The 13,406-nt window shown below is 31.5% G+C and overlaps 1 protein-coding gene across 1 annotated transcript; it reads left to right on the forward strand.

Moving 5' to 3' along the window:
* Nucleotides 1-6,810: 6,810 nt before the first annotated feature.
* On the forward strand, nucleotides 6,811-7,299 carry LOC101494278 (zinc finger protein 11-like). Its single transcript, XM_004497777.1, has one exon. It carries the CDS (start codon nucleotides 6,811-6,813, stop codon nucleotides 7,297-7,299), a length of 489 nt encoding a protein of 162 aa, XP_004497834.1.
* Nucleotides 7,300-13,406: the final 6,107 nt, after the last annotated feature.

Below are 13,406 nucleotides of genomic sequence, written 5' to 3' on the forward strand. Positions count from 1 at the left end.
GTGTCAACTTAATCTTTTGGTCAAGTAAGAGACAAAACATAACTTTTATGTCAACAATAGAAGTTGAGTATATTTCAGTAGCTGGTTGTAGCTCTCAACTACTTTGGACAAAAAATCAACTAGAAGACTACAAAATCTTATAAACCAACGTTCCCATTTATTGTGACAACACTTATGCAATTTGCCTAACCAAAAACCCTAAACTTTGTTTTAGAGCGAAACACATAGAAATCAAACACCATTTCATTATGGACTTTGTTCAAAATGGTATGCTTAATATCCAATTTGTAGACACCGAACATCAATTTGCAAACATATTCACCAAACCACTAGCTGAAAATAGGTTTGACTTCATCAAGAAAAACTTAAACTTTACTCTTTTACCTAATAGATGTTTTCCCCACCTTAGAGTAGTTTAGTTTCTTACTTCGGATAAATTTTATGTTTGATGTTTATGTTATTTTCATTTTATTACAAGATTTGACTAAGATTTATTACAATAAGATATGAATTATTTACAAGAAAATTTGATTAAGATTTACCATAAGAAGATATGAATTATTTACAAAAAGATTTGATCATATTTATCACAAGAAGATACAAATTATTTACAAGAAGATTTTATCAAGCTTTTTCACAAAAAGATATGAATTATTTACAAGAACATACATTTATTATTTGCAAAAATATGATTCAGATTTTGACAAAGGACAAAATACTGAATTAGACTTAGTCATTTTCCTACTTGTGAAAGTTCAAGAACTGGTTCAACATTATTCTCTCCCAGATAAAAGCAAGCAATAGGAAGGAAGTATCATTCTAAAGAATTTACAAACTCAATCTTAATAAAATACAAACAATATCGATCTAAAGACCTTACAAACTCAATCTGAACAAAATACGAACAAAATCAATCTAGAATAGCTGCTCAAATTGGATTCAGAAATAAAGATGGGATTCAAAAACTGCATATTTCTTGGTGAAAAATTAATCTCAAGGCCAAGTAAGAGACAAAGGACATTTGCAATATCAACAACAGAGGTTGAGTACATTTCACCAGTTGATTACAATTCTCCATTGCTACAGATTAAACATCAACTAGAAGATTACAATATTTTTTAGAGTAACATTCTTATATTATGTGACAACACTTTTTCCATTTGCCTAACCAAGAATCGAATCCTACATTCCAGGGCCAAACACATAGAAATCAAACATCACTTCATTAGGGGTTTTGTTCAAAAAGGAGTACTAAATATCTAGTTTGTAGACACTGAACAACAATGGACTGACATATTAACCAAAACACTAGCGGATGATAGATTTGATTTCATTAGAAAGAATATAAACCTTACCTTTATACTTGATTGATGTTGTGCCAAACTTAGAGTAGTTTAGATTCATTCTAGGATCAATTTTATGTTATGCTCATTTAAGCATATGTTTTATGTAATGTTCCTTTTATGTAATTGTTATAAAAAATATAGTTTTGTCATCATCAAAAAGGGGGGCGGGGGGATTGTTGGAACTAAATTTGTTTTCCACTTAGAGTTTCGATTTAATAAAAGTATTTTATGAGAACAATAAATTTGGATTATGGCTTTATTAAGTATGAAAAATTAGAAGAAGAAAATTAGAGGAAACGACTAGAGGATACAACCAGAGGATCCCACCAAAGGATACCCACCAGAGGATACCACTAGAGGATATCACTAGAGGAAGTAAAAATATCAAAGGAAATAAAATCAAAATAGTCCATGAAATCCTCAGAATCAGAAAAATGCACACTCTATAAAAGAATGCACATATGCCTCTGATGTTTGCCTCTGAATTCTGGGTCTGAACTGATAGCGTGTTTTTTCATTTGCCTCTAAAGACTCAACGTGCATCTGGAAGCTCAGAGTATTTCTACGTTCTCTAATGAAAAGTATTTCTACATGCATTGATGAACATAGTTCTACATCCTCTGATGAACAGTATTTTTACATGCTTTAATAAACAATATTTCTACAAGCTCTGATGAATAGTATTTCTACATGCTACGATGAACAATATTTCTACATGCTCTATTGAACAATATTTCTACATGCTTTTATTAAAAGTATTTCTACATGTTATGATAAACAATATTTTATCATGCTATGATGAATAATAACTTCAACATGCCTCTAAATCTAAAGCCACGTTTCAAGCCTTCCTCTGAAGCTTATGTTATGCTAACTTTGATGACTTGAGCACGCTCCAAAATTCGGCCTCTGAAGTTGCAACGACTCTGAAGATTGCGACATGTTCCAAATGGTTGCCTCTGATACATGGCACACTCTAAAGTTGAAATAAATCTGATAAAGAAACAAATGTGAAGTTGCCCATGCCACTAATTCTAAGTCACATAGCTTTGCATCTACCTTTGACTCTTATTATTCAAACAACACAACATCTGACTGCAATAATCAAGTCAATGATTATGATGGAGAAAAATCAATGAATTTGATGGAAATTTAAAATCTCTGATAGATTGAGAACAATACTGACTTCGACTTAGTTGTATCCTTACTTCTGAAGATCCAAGAATAAGCCTAGATTTCAATCCTGCTCAAATCAAATCAAGCGTATAAAGGAAGACTCAAGTGAATTAATTTGCAAACGTAATCTAAAAAAATACACACAATAACCTTCTAGAAGAACTGTTCAAGATCAAATTCGAAAATAAGAAATTTCCTAAAGGTCATATTATCAAACACATCTTTCAGAATTATATTTGAAGAAAATTACTGTTGACAAAGTTGGAATGAGATACGACTCAAAATTCACATGGGAATAAATTTAAATCCTATTTCATCTATAAATAAAGAATCAAGGCTGAAGAATAAGGAAAGCACAAACAATATACAAAAAACCTTACGAACTCAAACCTCTCTAAGTACCCAGAAATCAAGCTTTCAGTTTCAACAAAGGCATTCATTCAACTTTATATTATTCAATGCTTACTGTTTGATTGTTAGTGCGAGAAAATTATTGTAATAAATATGCTTAATATAAGCAAAACCAAACCTAGCCCGATAGTGGCTTTAGTGTGCCTCAAGCAATTTGTGGATCTCAGGTTGTGTTGAGAAGACTTGACTTGTAAGGTTAATTGAGTAGTTTGCATCTAACAATTTGTAGGTTTCAGGTTGTGTAGAGAAGACTTGACTTGTAGGGTCAAGGTGTTGTATGCCTTCAACAATCTGGGGCTGTTAGATTGTGTGGAGAAGACTTGGCTAGTAGAGTCAAGGTGGTTGTGTTCCTCAAAAAAGTATGTGGTTGTCAGGTTATTTTGAGAAGACTGACTTGTAGGGTCAGGTGTTGTGTAATTCAAGGAGTTGAATTACTAGATTAAATCCTTATAAGTGAGGGGATTGAACGTAATACCAAGTTGGTGGTGAACGAGGATAAATTGCTTGTGTTACCTTACTCTTGCATTCCTTAGTTTTATTGCTACTTCTGATCTAAGTCATCAAACCCAAACCAGTTTTAATAAAAGAATTAAAAGGAATCCAACTTATACAAGCACAATTCAACCTCTTGTGTTTGCGCACTTTAAGGACATAACCCTGAACCAAAGCCAACAAGGGCAGACTTACATCTGAGTGTTGACGACAACAATGCAGTTGGAGCCCAGTTTCACGAATGGGTTTCAGGGGCAAGAAGAAAACTCAACAACGATGGCTAGAAAATGAGTGCATTAGGTCAAAACTCATACACAACTCGCACATGATGGCGATGTAGGATGGAGACAACGACAGAGGTTGTGCAAAAGGTTGGTGGAGATGCTGCCAAGGTCTAGGGTTTTACCCTAGGTATTTTCGCAAGAGTTGTTTTTGGAAGGAATGAAGTTGACAATAACAACCAATCAAACCAAGTCGTCTTTTGATAAAGTTGATATTCAAATTATATATGAAAACCAAGAGAATAAAAAAATAATAAAAAAAAAAAAAATTGGTAGTCATGACAAAATAGGTACCAAGATTAAAAGTGGAAAAAAAGAAAGAAAAAATGAAAATAAAGGGGATGGATGAAAATGAGAACTCGCTCATTGTATTCGCGTGACTAATGTTGAGATTGAGAGAAATTATATGGCGTGGCCGACGTCGACGGTGGGGTTACTATTATCAGCAGTTGAAGGTAGGGGGCGGTTGGTAAAAGAAGAAAGGTTAAACCCTAGAGGAAGGAAGAATGGCTTTTAGGAAAGAAAAAAATTATATAAGCAGGTATCAAGCTTACTCGAACCAAATATCAACAGGTATCAACGGATTGTGTTGGGTGGCCAAGTTAGCGAGTCCATCCGCACCCATGTACGCCCCTAGAAACAAGTTATTTTTTTTTTTTGTGCAACCCACAAATGAATGAGTTGGTTCGGGTTAAATGAAAAAATTCGAATTTAAAACTCAATCAAATCCAAAGATAATTGATTGGTTAAGGTTTGTCAAAGTCGGCCCATCAAAACCCACATACACATCTATATGCTTATATATGTATATATATATATATGATTAGAGATCCAGTGACTTCAGAAGTAACTTTGAGATAAGTCAGTAACTAATTATAAACAATGAATTTCACTAATCCAACCGTCAAATGAAAAGTTTTTGTTGAGTAGATTAATTCTATAAAATTTTAAAATTATTGCATATTTCATTAAATAATTTCAAATGAATATATAATAAACTTTTAAAAAACATAAATAAACATCCATTGTTAGATGACAAAATTACAAATTTTTTATTTATATAAAACTTTGTATATTGATCTTTAATATATTGATAATTAAAAATTAAATTAATAAAATATATTATTTAAATGAATTATTAAATAAAATCACAATTATTTTTGTATTCAAGGAATCATGTATGTAGAGAGAGAGAGAGAGGAAACAATGGAAGCGGTTGAAAAGGATTGTGATGCTAACGAGTCATGTTTTAAAAAGAGTATTAAATTCTCCCTACTACACCAAATTAATATCTATGTGTGTTTGTATCTTTTTGGATTTGCAGGCGGCTTAATGCATAATTGCATATAACTCACCTCCCTCCGGTAATATTGTGCTTTTAGACACGTGATATTATTGCTTTTTTATTATTCATCAATTTTTACTAGCTCAACTAGCTCAATTTCAGGTGACGTTTTCCAATATATATAAATGTTTTATTATTGTACAAATGGAAGGTAAACAACAAGTGTCGTAATAGTCTTTCCGTCTCATTTTCGGTTCTTAAAGAATATTAGTTTCATTAATTTTAATAATAAAATAAATTTTATTTACTTAAATATTTTTATTAATTATAATTAATTAAAAAACTTGATAAATTAAAATATAATAAATAAATAAATAAGATATTAGTGAGTAAATATAATTAATATTGTATTGGTTTTGTAAAATGACAAATAATTTAACATAAAAAATAAAATAACAATGAAACAATTAAAATGAGATGGAGGGAGTAATTCATCTATATAATCTTACATCACAGCAATATATATATTGTGTTTTTTATTTTATTTTTTCTATTATTCCTTCAAACATTATTTATAAAGAAAAGTGAATAAATAAAATTTAATATATTTAATTTAAATCTGTCGTAATTAAATAAGACTAAAGTGAGTATCTAATAATAATCTCAATACGAGAAAGTTGGTCAAATCATTTGAGCATATTATTTTGGCATACATGCTTGAAAATTAAAATAATTAAATAATTTATATTTATAAAGTAAATAATTTATATAATTTTTTTATATGCATCCAAATGGTAGTATTTTCCACTCAATACATTAGGGTCATGCCCGTTTTCCTTGTCACCGCTTTCATGGAAGAAGAAAAGTTAATCTCCACAAATATTAAATTTGTAATTTGAATAATTTCTTATTAATTTGCTATGTTAATTATCATCATAAAAAGAGGTGACTACCTAGTTTAAATCTACACTTTCTTTTTTTGAAATTTTTTAAAAGGATAAATGAGTATCTAGGTTGATAAAATAAAATTAAAATTTATAAGATCTAATAGTTATATTCAAGTGCTTAAATATTATTTAAGGTGGAATTGATCAGAAGTATATATCTAAATTCAAACCCTACTTTAATATTATTGGTTCAAAATTTACTTACATCTCAACTAAATTTGAAATGATTAAAACCTATTTCTCTTGATAATTATAGAGGGTTATAACAATAAATAAAATAAAATTGTTGATGAATCTCATATGGAATACTGTAGGGACATGAATATAATTTCTAAAACTAATAATATATAACCCAAATCTTGAAAACTTTTTTTTCTATACAGAAAATCACTAAAACTTTATTGATGAAAGCAACGAAACCAAGGGGTTGTCTTACAAAATTATAAAATGACATATAATGGTATAATTATATTAATAAAAATCCAACCAAACTGATCATGAAGGTTGGACCCATAATGGAGCCGGCTAAATGGACAACCCTATGAGCAAACGCCAAACCAAACAATCTCTCTCTCTCTCTCTCTCTCTCTCTCTCTCTCCCCCCTCTCCCTCTCACTCTCTCTCTCTCCAAACAATCTCTTTCTCTCTCTCTCTCTCCCCCTCTCCCCCTCTCCCTCTCCCTCTCCCTCTCACTCTCCCTCTCCAAATAGAAACAATTCTGTTAGTTTTCTATCTCACACATTTCCATCCATCTATGGCTCTATATATTCATAAAAACCCTTCTCTCTTTCTCTTCCATCATAAACATAAATATAATATTCTCAAACTTAGTAAAACTTTACATTTCTCTTTATATATCCATAGAGTCAAACATGGCAAGGTCAAAAACCACATCAAGTGAAGAAAGTGATGAGCAAGAAGTTCAAACCAAGAGATCTTATGATTGCACATTTTGCAAAAGAGGTTTCACTAATGCAAGGGCATTAGGAGGCCACATGAATATTCATAGAAAAGAGAGAACAAATTATGAGGCCAATCAAACCACACACAATTTCATGTGCTCATCATCTTTTGTTCCTATTGTTTCAAGGCAACCCTCAACATATTATTGCCTTTTGGAGCCTACTAGGAACTATGACATGTATATTCATCCATCAACAACAAACCCTAGAAACCCTTCTCCTGACTTTCAATATGATTTTCTTAACACAAGCACCGAGTCTTTGATGGAAACCAATTTGAGCCTCCAAATTGGTTCAAGTAATGAGTGTAATGATCAAGTTTGGAGAGGAACTGAGAAAGATGGTGAAGGGGTGAACCTAGAGCTTAGGCTTGGTCATAGTTCATACTCAAACTACTAATTAAGGTATATATACACCCTTTAATATAGTACAAAAAGCTAAGTTTAATTAGCAACGGTGTTATTTTTTTTTTTTTGGCAAACTTAGGTATTTTTTTTATTAAAAAAATGATATTTATTAATTTAAATTGTAGAATATATCGATATAATACAAAATACAAATTTATTAAAAACATTCAAAATGAATCGACAAATAAGGTATTTTGACAACATGAAAGTTGAAATGACAACCACTAAGCCGAGTTTATTTGTGCTCAATTGTTCCATATACATGATACATAACTAAATTGTAAAAAAATAATGGATGCATTCACTAAATTGATCATACTTTATTATTTTTTTTGTACATATAATTTTATCATTATATTTTTAAGAAACTTATAATTTAGCCAAATACAAATTAAAGATTTTGATTAAAAAATATGATGTAAATGTGTGTAATGCAGTTCAATTATTGACTCATTAAATGGCGAAGCTAACATTAATTTTGCGAGGAGGCCAAATATATACAAAAGATTAATATGTCAAATTTAACTGATTAGCACAAAAAAATACAATTTTTCTCTTAATTATATAAAATGTGAATTAAAGCACCACAAAAAATAAGAAAAAACTAACATAGTAAGAAAGTTGAGATTAATGACGCTCCAAATAGTAAAATTTATTTATAATTGATTTTGTACTTTTAAATAGACTAAAAAGATATTATTTTTTTTCAACGTAAACAACCAAGTTATATGTAAGAAACTCATCGTATAATTTATTTATGACTTTTCATGACAATTTTAATTGATAATAAATAACTCTCTATGGTTGCTTTAGAGATTGAAAGTGATAAAACAAAAAGAATAAATTTAACAATCAAGTAATAATTTTTTTGACTTTTTAATATTTATTAATTTTTTACTATTAAATTTAATCGGAATAGCTATATATATATATATATTATTGAGGTAGTTAAACATAAAATATACTTATTCGCCGATATTTTTTTTTAGCATCATACCCGTGTATAGACTTTTGGAGGTCTCTTAGACACACTGAACGTTCAAATTTTATTAGCCAAACAATAATTGCAAAAAGAAGAAGAAAAAAAAAACTTCAATGTGTTTGTTTTGAGCATGGTAATAATTAAGTTAATATTTACTTATTCTTTAAAGTATCAAGTAAGAAAGTCAACGATATAAATTTGAAGCCTTTTGAATCATTATATATATTACACAATTTCATACGACACACTATGCCATGCACTTAGACCCATTGATTTGACCAATAATACAATGATCCAGTACGTTGACCATCATTGATCTGAGTTTTAAAACACCACTCTCATATATCTCTCAATAGAGTTAGCTCTATATATTCATCAAGTACTATATGACCAACTCATGTTGTTTGAATGGGCTGGTTATTAGGCAGACAAAAATACTATGTATAGTTAAGTTTTATTAAAGATTAGACCTAAGTATAAAGTTGTGGATAAGTTATCCATAATCAATTGAAATAAGTTACACTTTTTTTACAATAGGAGATATTCATAAAAAAAAAATTAAAATTAATTACGTGTAGTCCATTAATTATCTCAAACCTAAACAAAATTTAGTGAAGTATACATAACTGATTTTAATTAAGTGTAGTTTATTTATTAGCATTTTTGCAAAAATAAACTAAAAATTTATTTTTATTAAATGGACATCAATAATTATTTTATAATTGTTTTGAGGGGATTTAAATTTCGTCTCTAAATTATAATGATAAACACCTCATGAACATAGTGTAAAAGCTCACTACGCCAAAAATGACATTTTATAACGCGTATTTTACAACGTTTACTAAATACAAGCGTTGTTGTAGAATTTTTTAAAAATAACGGAGGATACAACAACGCTTTTTTGACAAGCGCTGTTGTAGGGTCATATAGGGTCACATAGCGCTTGCACATAATGCTTACAACCCTTTTACAGCGCTTTTTGTAAAAGCGCTGTAAATTGAAGCGTTCTCCCATAGCTTTTACAGCGCTTTAAACACAAGCGCGGTAAAATATAGCACTCCTACCTTATGTTGCATGACTTTTAAAGTGCTTTTTGTGAAGAGCATTAAAATACATGCGCTTTCATATAATTAAATGACTTATTAGAGCGCTTTTTATACAAGCGTTGTAAAAGGCTTGCACTTTAAATAAAAATCGTTCACTTCAAATAAATAACTCATCAACCACTTTAAATAAAAATCAACCCTACGAACCCTCATCTCCTCAACTGTGCACCCATCTACTGCTCCTCCTTTAAAACAAATTGGATACGTTGTTTCAGGTACGTATTGTATTTACTAATTTTTTGTTGTCACTAAAACTGATAAATTGTTACATAATAAATCATATAAAATCTATTCTTTTTTGAAATTTGTTGATCTGTTCTATTTTGAAATCAGACTTTGACATTGGTTTCCTTTTTTCAATATTAGATATATATGTGTACTATAGATTGGTATAATGTTATCAGTAGCTTATTATTTATGTAACTGCATTTATATAGGTCATATATAATGGACAGGAAATGGATGTCTACTAAACGATATTCAAAAGTATATGAAAATGGAGTGAAGGAGTTTGTTGAGTTTGCAGTAAAGAATGCAAAAGATCCAAATAGAGTCGTTTGTCCTTGTTTAAAATGTTGTTTTGGAAAACGCGTTAGAGCAGATGAATTGGAAGGACATTTAGTATGGCATGGAATTGACCAAAGCTATACATATTGGATAAGACATGGTGAGAAAATAAATGGAAACATTAATTTTGAGAATGGTTCGACATATGCTTCAATTGATTTCGACACAGATACATATGAGTCAGACCGAGTTGAGGAGATTGCAAAAGCAGTTGAAGAAGATCTTCGGGATTGTCCTAAAATATTTGAGAGTTTGTTGAGTGATGCAGAAAAACCATTATATAATGGTTGTACTAAATTCACAAGATCTTTGACGATATTAAAGTTGTACAACTTAAGAGCGAGTAATGGATGGTCTGATAAAAGCTTCACAGAATTATTAACACTCTTAAAAGATATGTTGCCAGATGATAATGAACTTCCCAGTCGAACCTACGAGGCTACACGAATTTTGTGCTCTAGTGGCATAAGTTACGAAAGGATTCATGTGCATCCTAACGATTGCATTTTATTTCGAAACAAATATGAATTACTAAAGGTGTGTCTGAAATGCAATGTCTCTCGATATAAGAAGAAATAATCTACTCCAGCAAAAGTCGTGTGGTATTTTCCTATAATACCAAGATTTAGGCGCATGTATCGCAGTGAAGAAGATTCAAAACACTTGACATGGCATGCAGATGAAAGAATTAGAGATGGAATGTTTCGACACCCTGCAGATTCCCCACAATGGGCAAAAATTGATCACGAGTATCCTGAATTCGGGATAGAGTCAAGAAATCTAAGACTTGCACTTTCTACTGATGGAATGAATCCACATGGTCTTCAAAGCATCTCACATAGCACGTGGCCTGTGATTTTGGTAATATATAACCTACCTCCATGGTTATGTATGAAGCGTAAGTTTATGATGTTGTCTCTGTTAATTTCTGGACCCAAACAACCGGGGAATGATATCGACGTATACTTGACTCCTCTAATCGAAGATTTAAAAAGTATGTGGGAGACAGGTGTGGAAGTTTATGATGGGTATAGGAAATAGTGTTTCAATTTGAGGGCTATGTTGTTCGGCACAATTAATGATTTTCCAGCATATGGTAATTTATCAGGATATAGCATTAAAGGTCAGTGTGCATGTCCTATATGTGAAGAGAGTACAAATTGGATGCGGTTGAAACATTGTAAGAAGAATGTGTTTCTTGGACATCGTAGATTTTTACCTTATAGTCATCAGTATCGTGGGTGGAGAAATGCATTCAATGGAAAATCAGAGGAAGGTAAAGCTCCTTTAGCACCGACTGGATATCAAATACTTGAAAAAGTACAAGGTTTTACCAATAAATTTGGCAAACCTTTTGCGGGAGAGCTGGTCAAAGCTGGGTAGAAGAAAAAGTCAATTTTCTTTGAATTGCCATATTGGAAGTCATTGTATATAAGACATTTCCTCTATGTGATGCATATTGAAAAAAAAAGTATTTGATAGTGTTATTGGTACGTTACTCAGTGTTCCAGGAAAGTCTAAGGATGGCATCAATGCAAGATTGGACTTGGTCGATATGGGAATAAGAAATGAATTGGGTCCCGTAAAGAAAGGAAATCGCACATATCTACCTCCAACCGCTCATACTCTATCTAGAAAGGAAAAAATTGTTTTGTGTAAATTTCTACACGAAGTTAAAGTTCCAGAAGGATACTCTTCAAACATTAAAAATTTAGTTTGTATGAAAGACCTCAAGTTAAAAGGTTTGAAGACCCATGATTGTCATATTCTAATGAAGCATTTGCTACCAATAGGTATACGTTCCATTTTACCTGAAAAATTTCGACGAGCCATAACTAAATTATGCTTCTTCTTCATGAAAATTTGTAGTAAAGTGATCGATCCTCATAAATTATCGACATTGTAGAGGGAAATTGTTGTTACTTTGTGTGAGCTTGAAATGTATTTCCCACCCTCGTTTTTTGATATAATGGTTCACCTTACTCTCCATCTTGTTAAGGAGACACAACTTTGTGGGCCAGCTTATATGAGATGGATGTATCCGATAGAACAATATATGAAAATATTAAAAGGGTGCGTAAAAAGTAGAAGTTAGCCAGAAGGTTGTATTGCTGAACGGTACATTATCGAAGAAGCTGCTGAATTTTGTTCTGAATATATGTCCAATGTTGAATCCATAGGGCTTCCCATGTCTCGTCATTGAGGAAGAATATCAGGAAAAGGGATAATTGGAAAGAGACTAATGACTATATCAAGGACAGAATGGGAGCAGACACAATTGTATATTCTGCACAATGATGATGAGGTTCAACCGTATGTTACAATACACATGGATCAGTTATCTAGTTTGAACATGAATAGGAATCAAAATTGGATAATTCGAGAGCACAATCGAAGTTTTATAACATGGTTAAAAAATCACATAAAGTCAAAGTTTGATGTAGACCCCAAATCAATTTCACAAAGACTGAGGTGGCTAGCAAATGATCCGAGTTCACATGTCTTTTCTTACCGGTTATGTAATTAACGGCTACACATTTTATACCAAAAAACAAGATGATCAAACCACTATGCAAAATAGCAGTTTCACTCTCGTAGCTGAAGCGATGCATATCTCAAGTGCAAAAGACAAAAACCCAATATATGCAAATCTATCATATTTTGGGGTTATCGAGCGCATATGGGAGTTAGACTACACAATATTTCGTGTTCCCATATTTGGTTGCAAGTGGGTCGATAATAATAATGGCGTTCAGATTGATGAGCCTAACATGGTTAAAAAATCACATAATGTCAAAATTTGATATAGACCCCGGATCAATTTCAAATAGATTGAGGTGGCTAGCAAATGGTCCGAGCTTACATGTCTTTTCTTACACTGGTTATGTTATTAACGGCTACACATTTTATACCAAAGAACAAGATGATCAGACCACTATGCAAAATAGTGGAGTCACTCTTGTAGCTGAAGCGATGCATGTCTCAAGTGCAAAAGACAAAAACCCAATATATGCAAATCTATCATATTTTGGGGTTATCGAGCGCATATGGGAGTTAGACTACACAAAGACGAGCCTTTTATTTTAGCGTCGCAAGCTCAACAAATGTTTTATGTCACTGATCCTGCTGATGATAAATGGTCTGTTGTTCTATCGACCAAGAAAATAAGTGATGATAACAATAATGATGAAGATGCTGGTAATGATATTTTCTTTGCAACTTCACAACCACATGAAATTGATTCAATTGATGATGGTTTATATCTTAGAGACGATCATGATGAGGGAATTTGCATTAATCCATCGTTTCGTATTGTTAATGGACAAACAAATTTGAATCCCACCAGGAAAAGAAGAAGGGAATCTTAATGTGTTTAATTGTTTTATATAAGCCATGTAATCTGAACTGAGTTCATATAATTTTATTGTTTGATCTGCCAGAATT

Source organism: Cicer arietinum, chromosome 4 (assembly GCF_000331145.2).
Source record: "Cicer arietinum cultivar CDC Frontier isolate Library 1 chromosome 4, Cicar.CDCFrontier_v2.0, whole genome shotgun sequence".
Classification (NCBI taxonomy): domain Eukaryota; kingdom Viridiplantae; phylum Streptophyta; class Magnoliopsida; order Fabales; family Fabaceae; genus Cicer; species Cicer arietinum.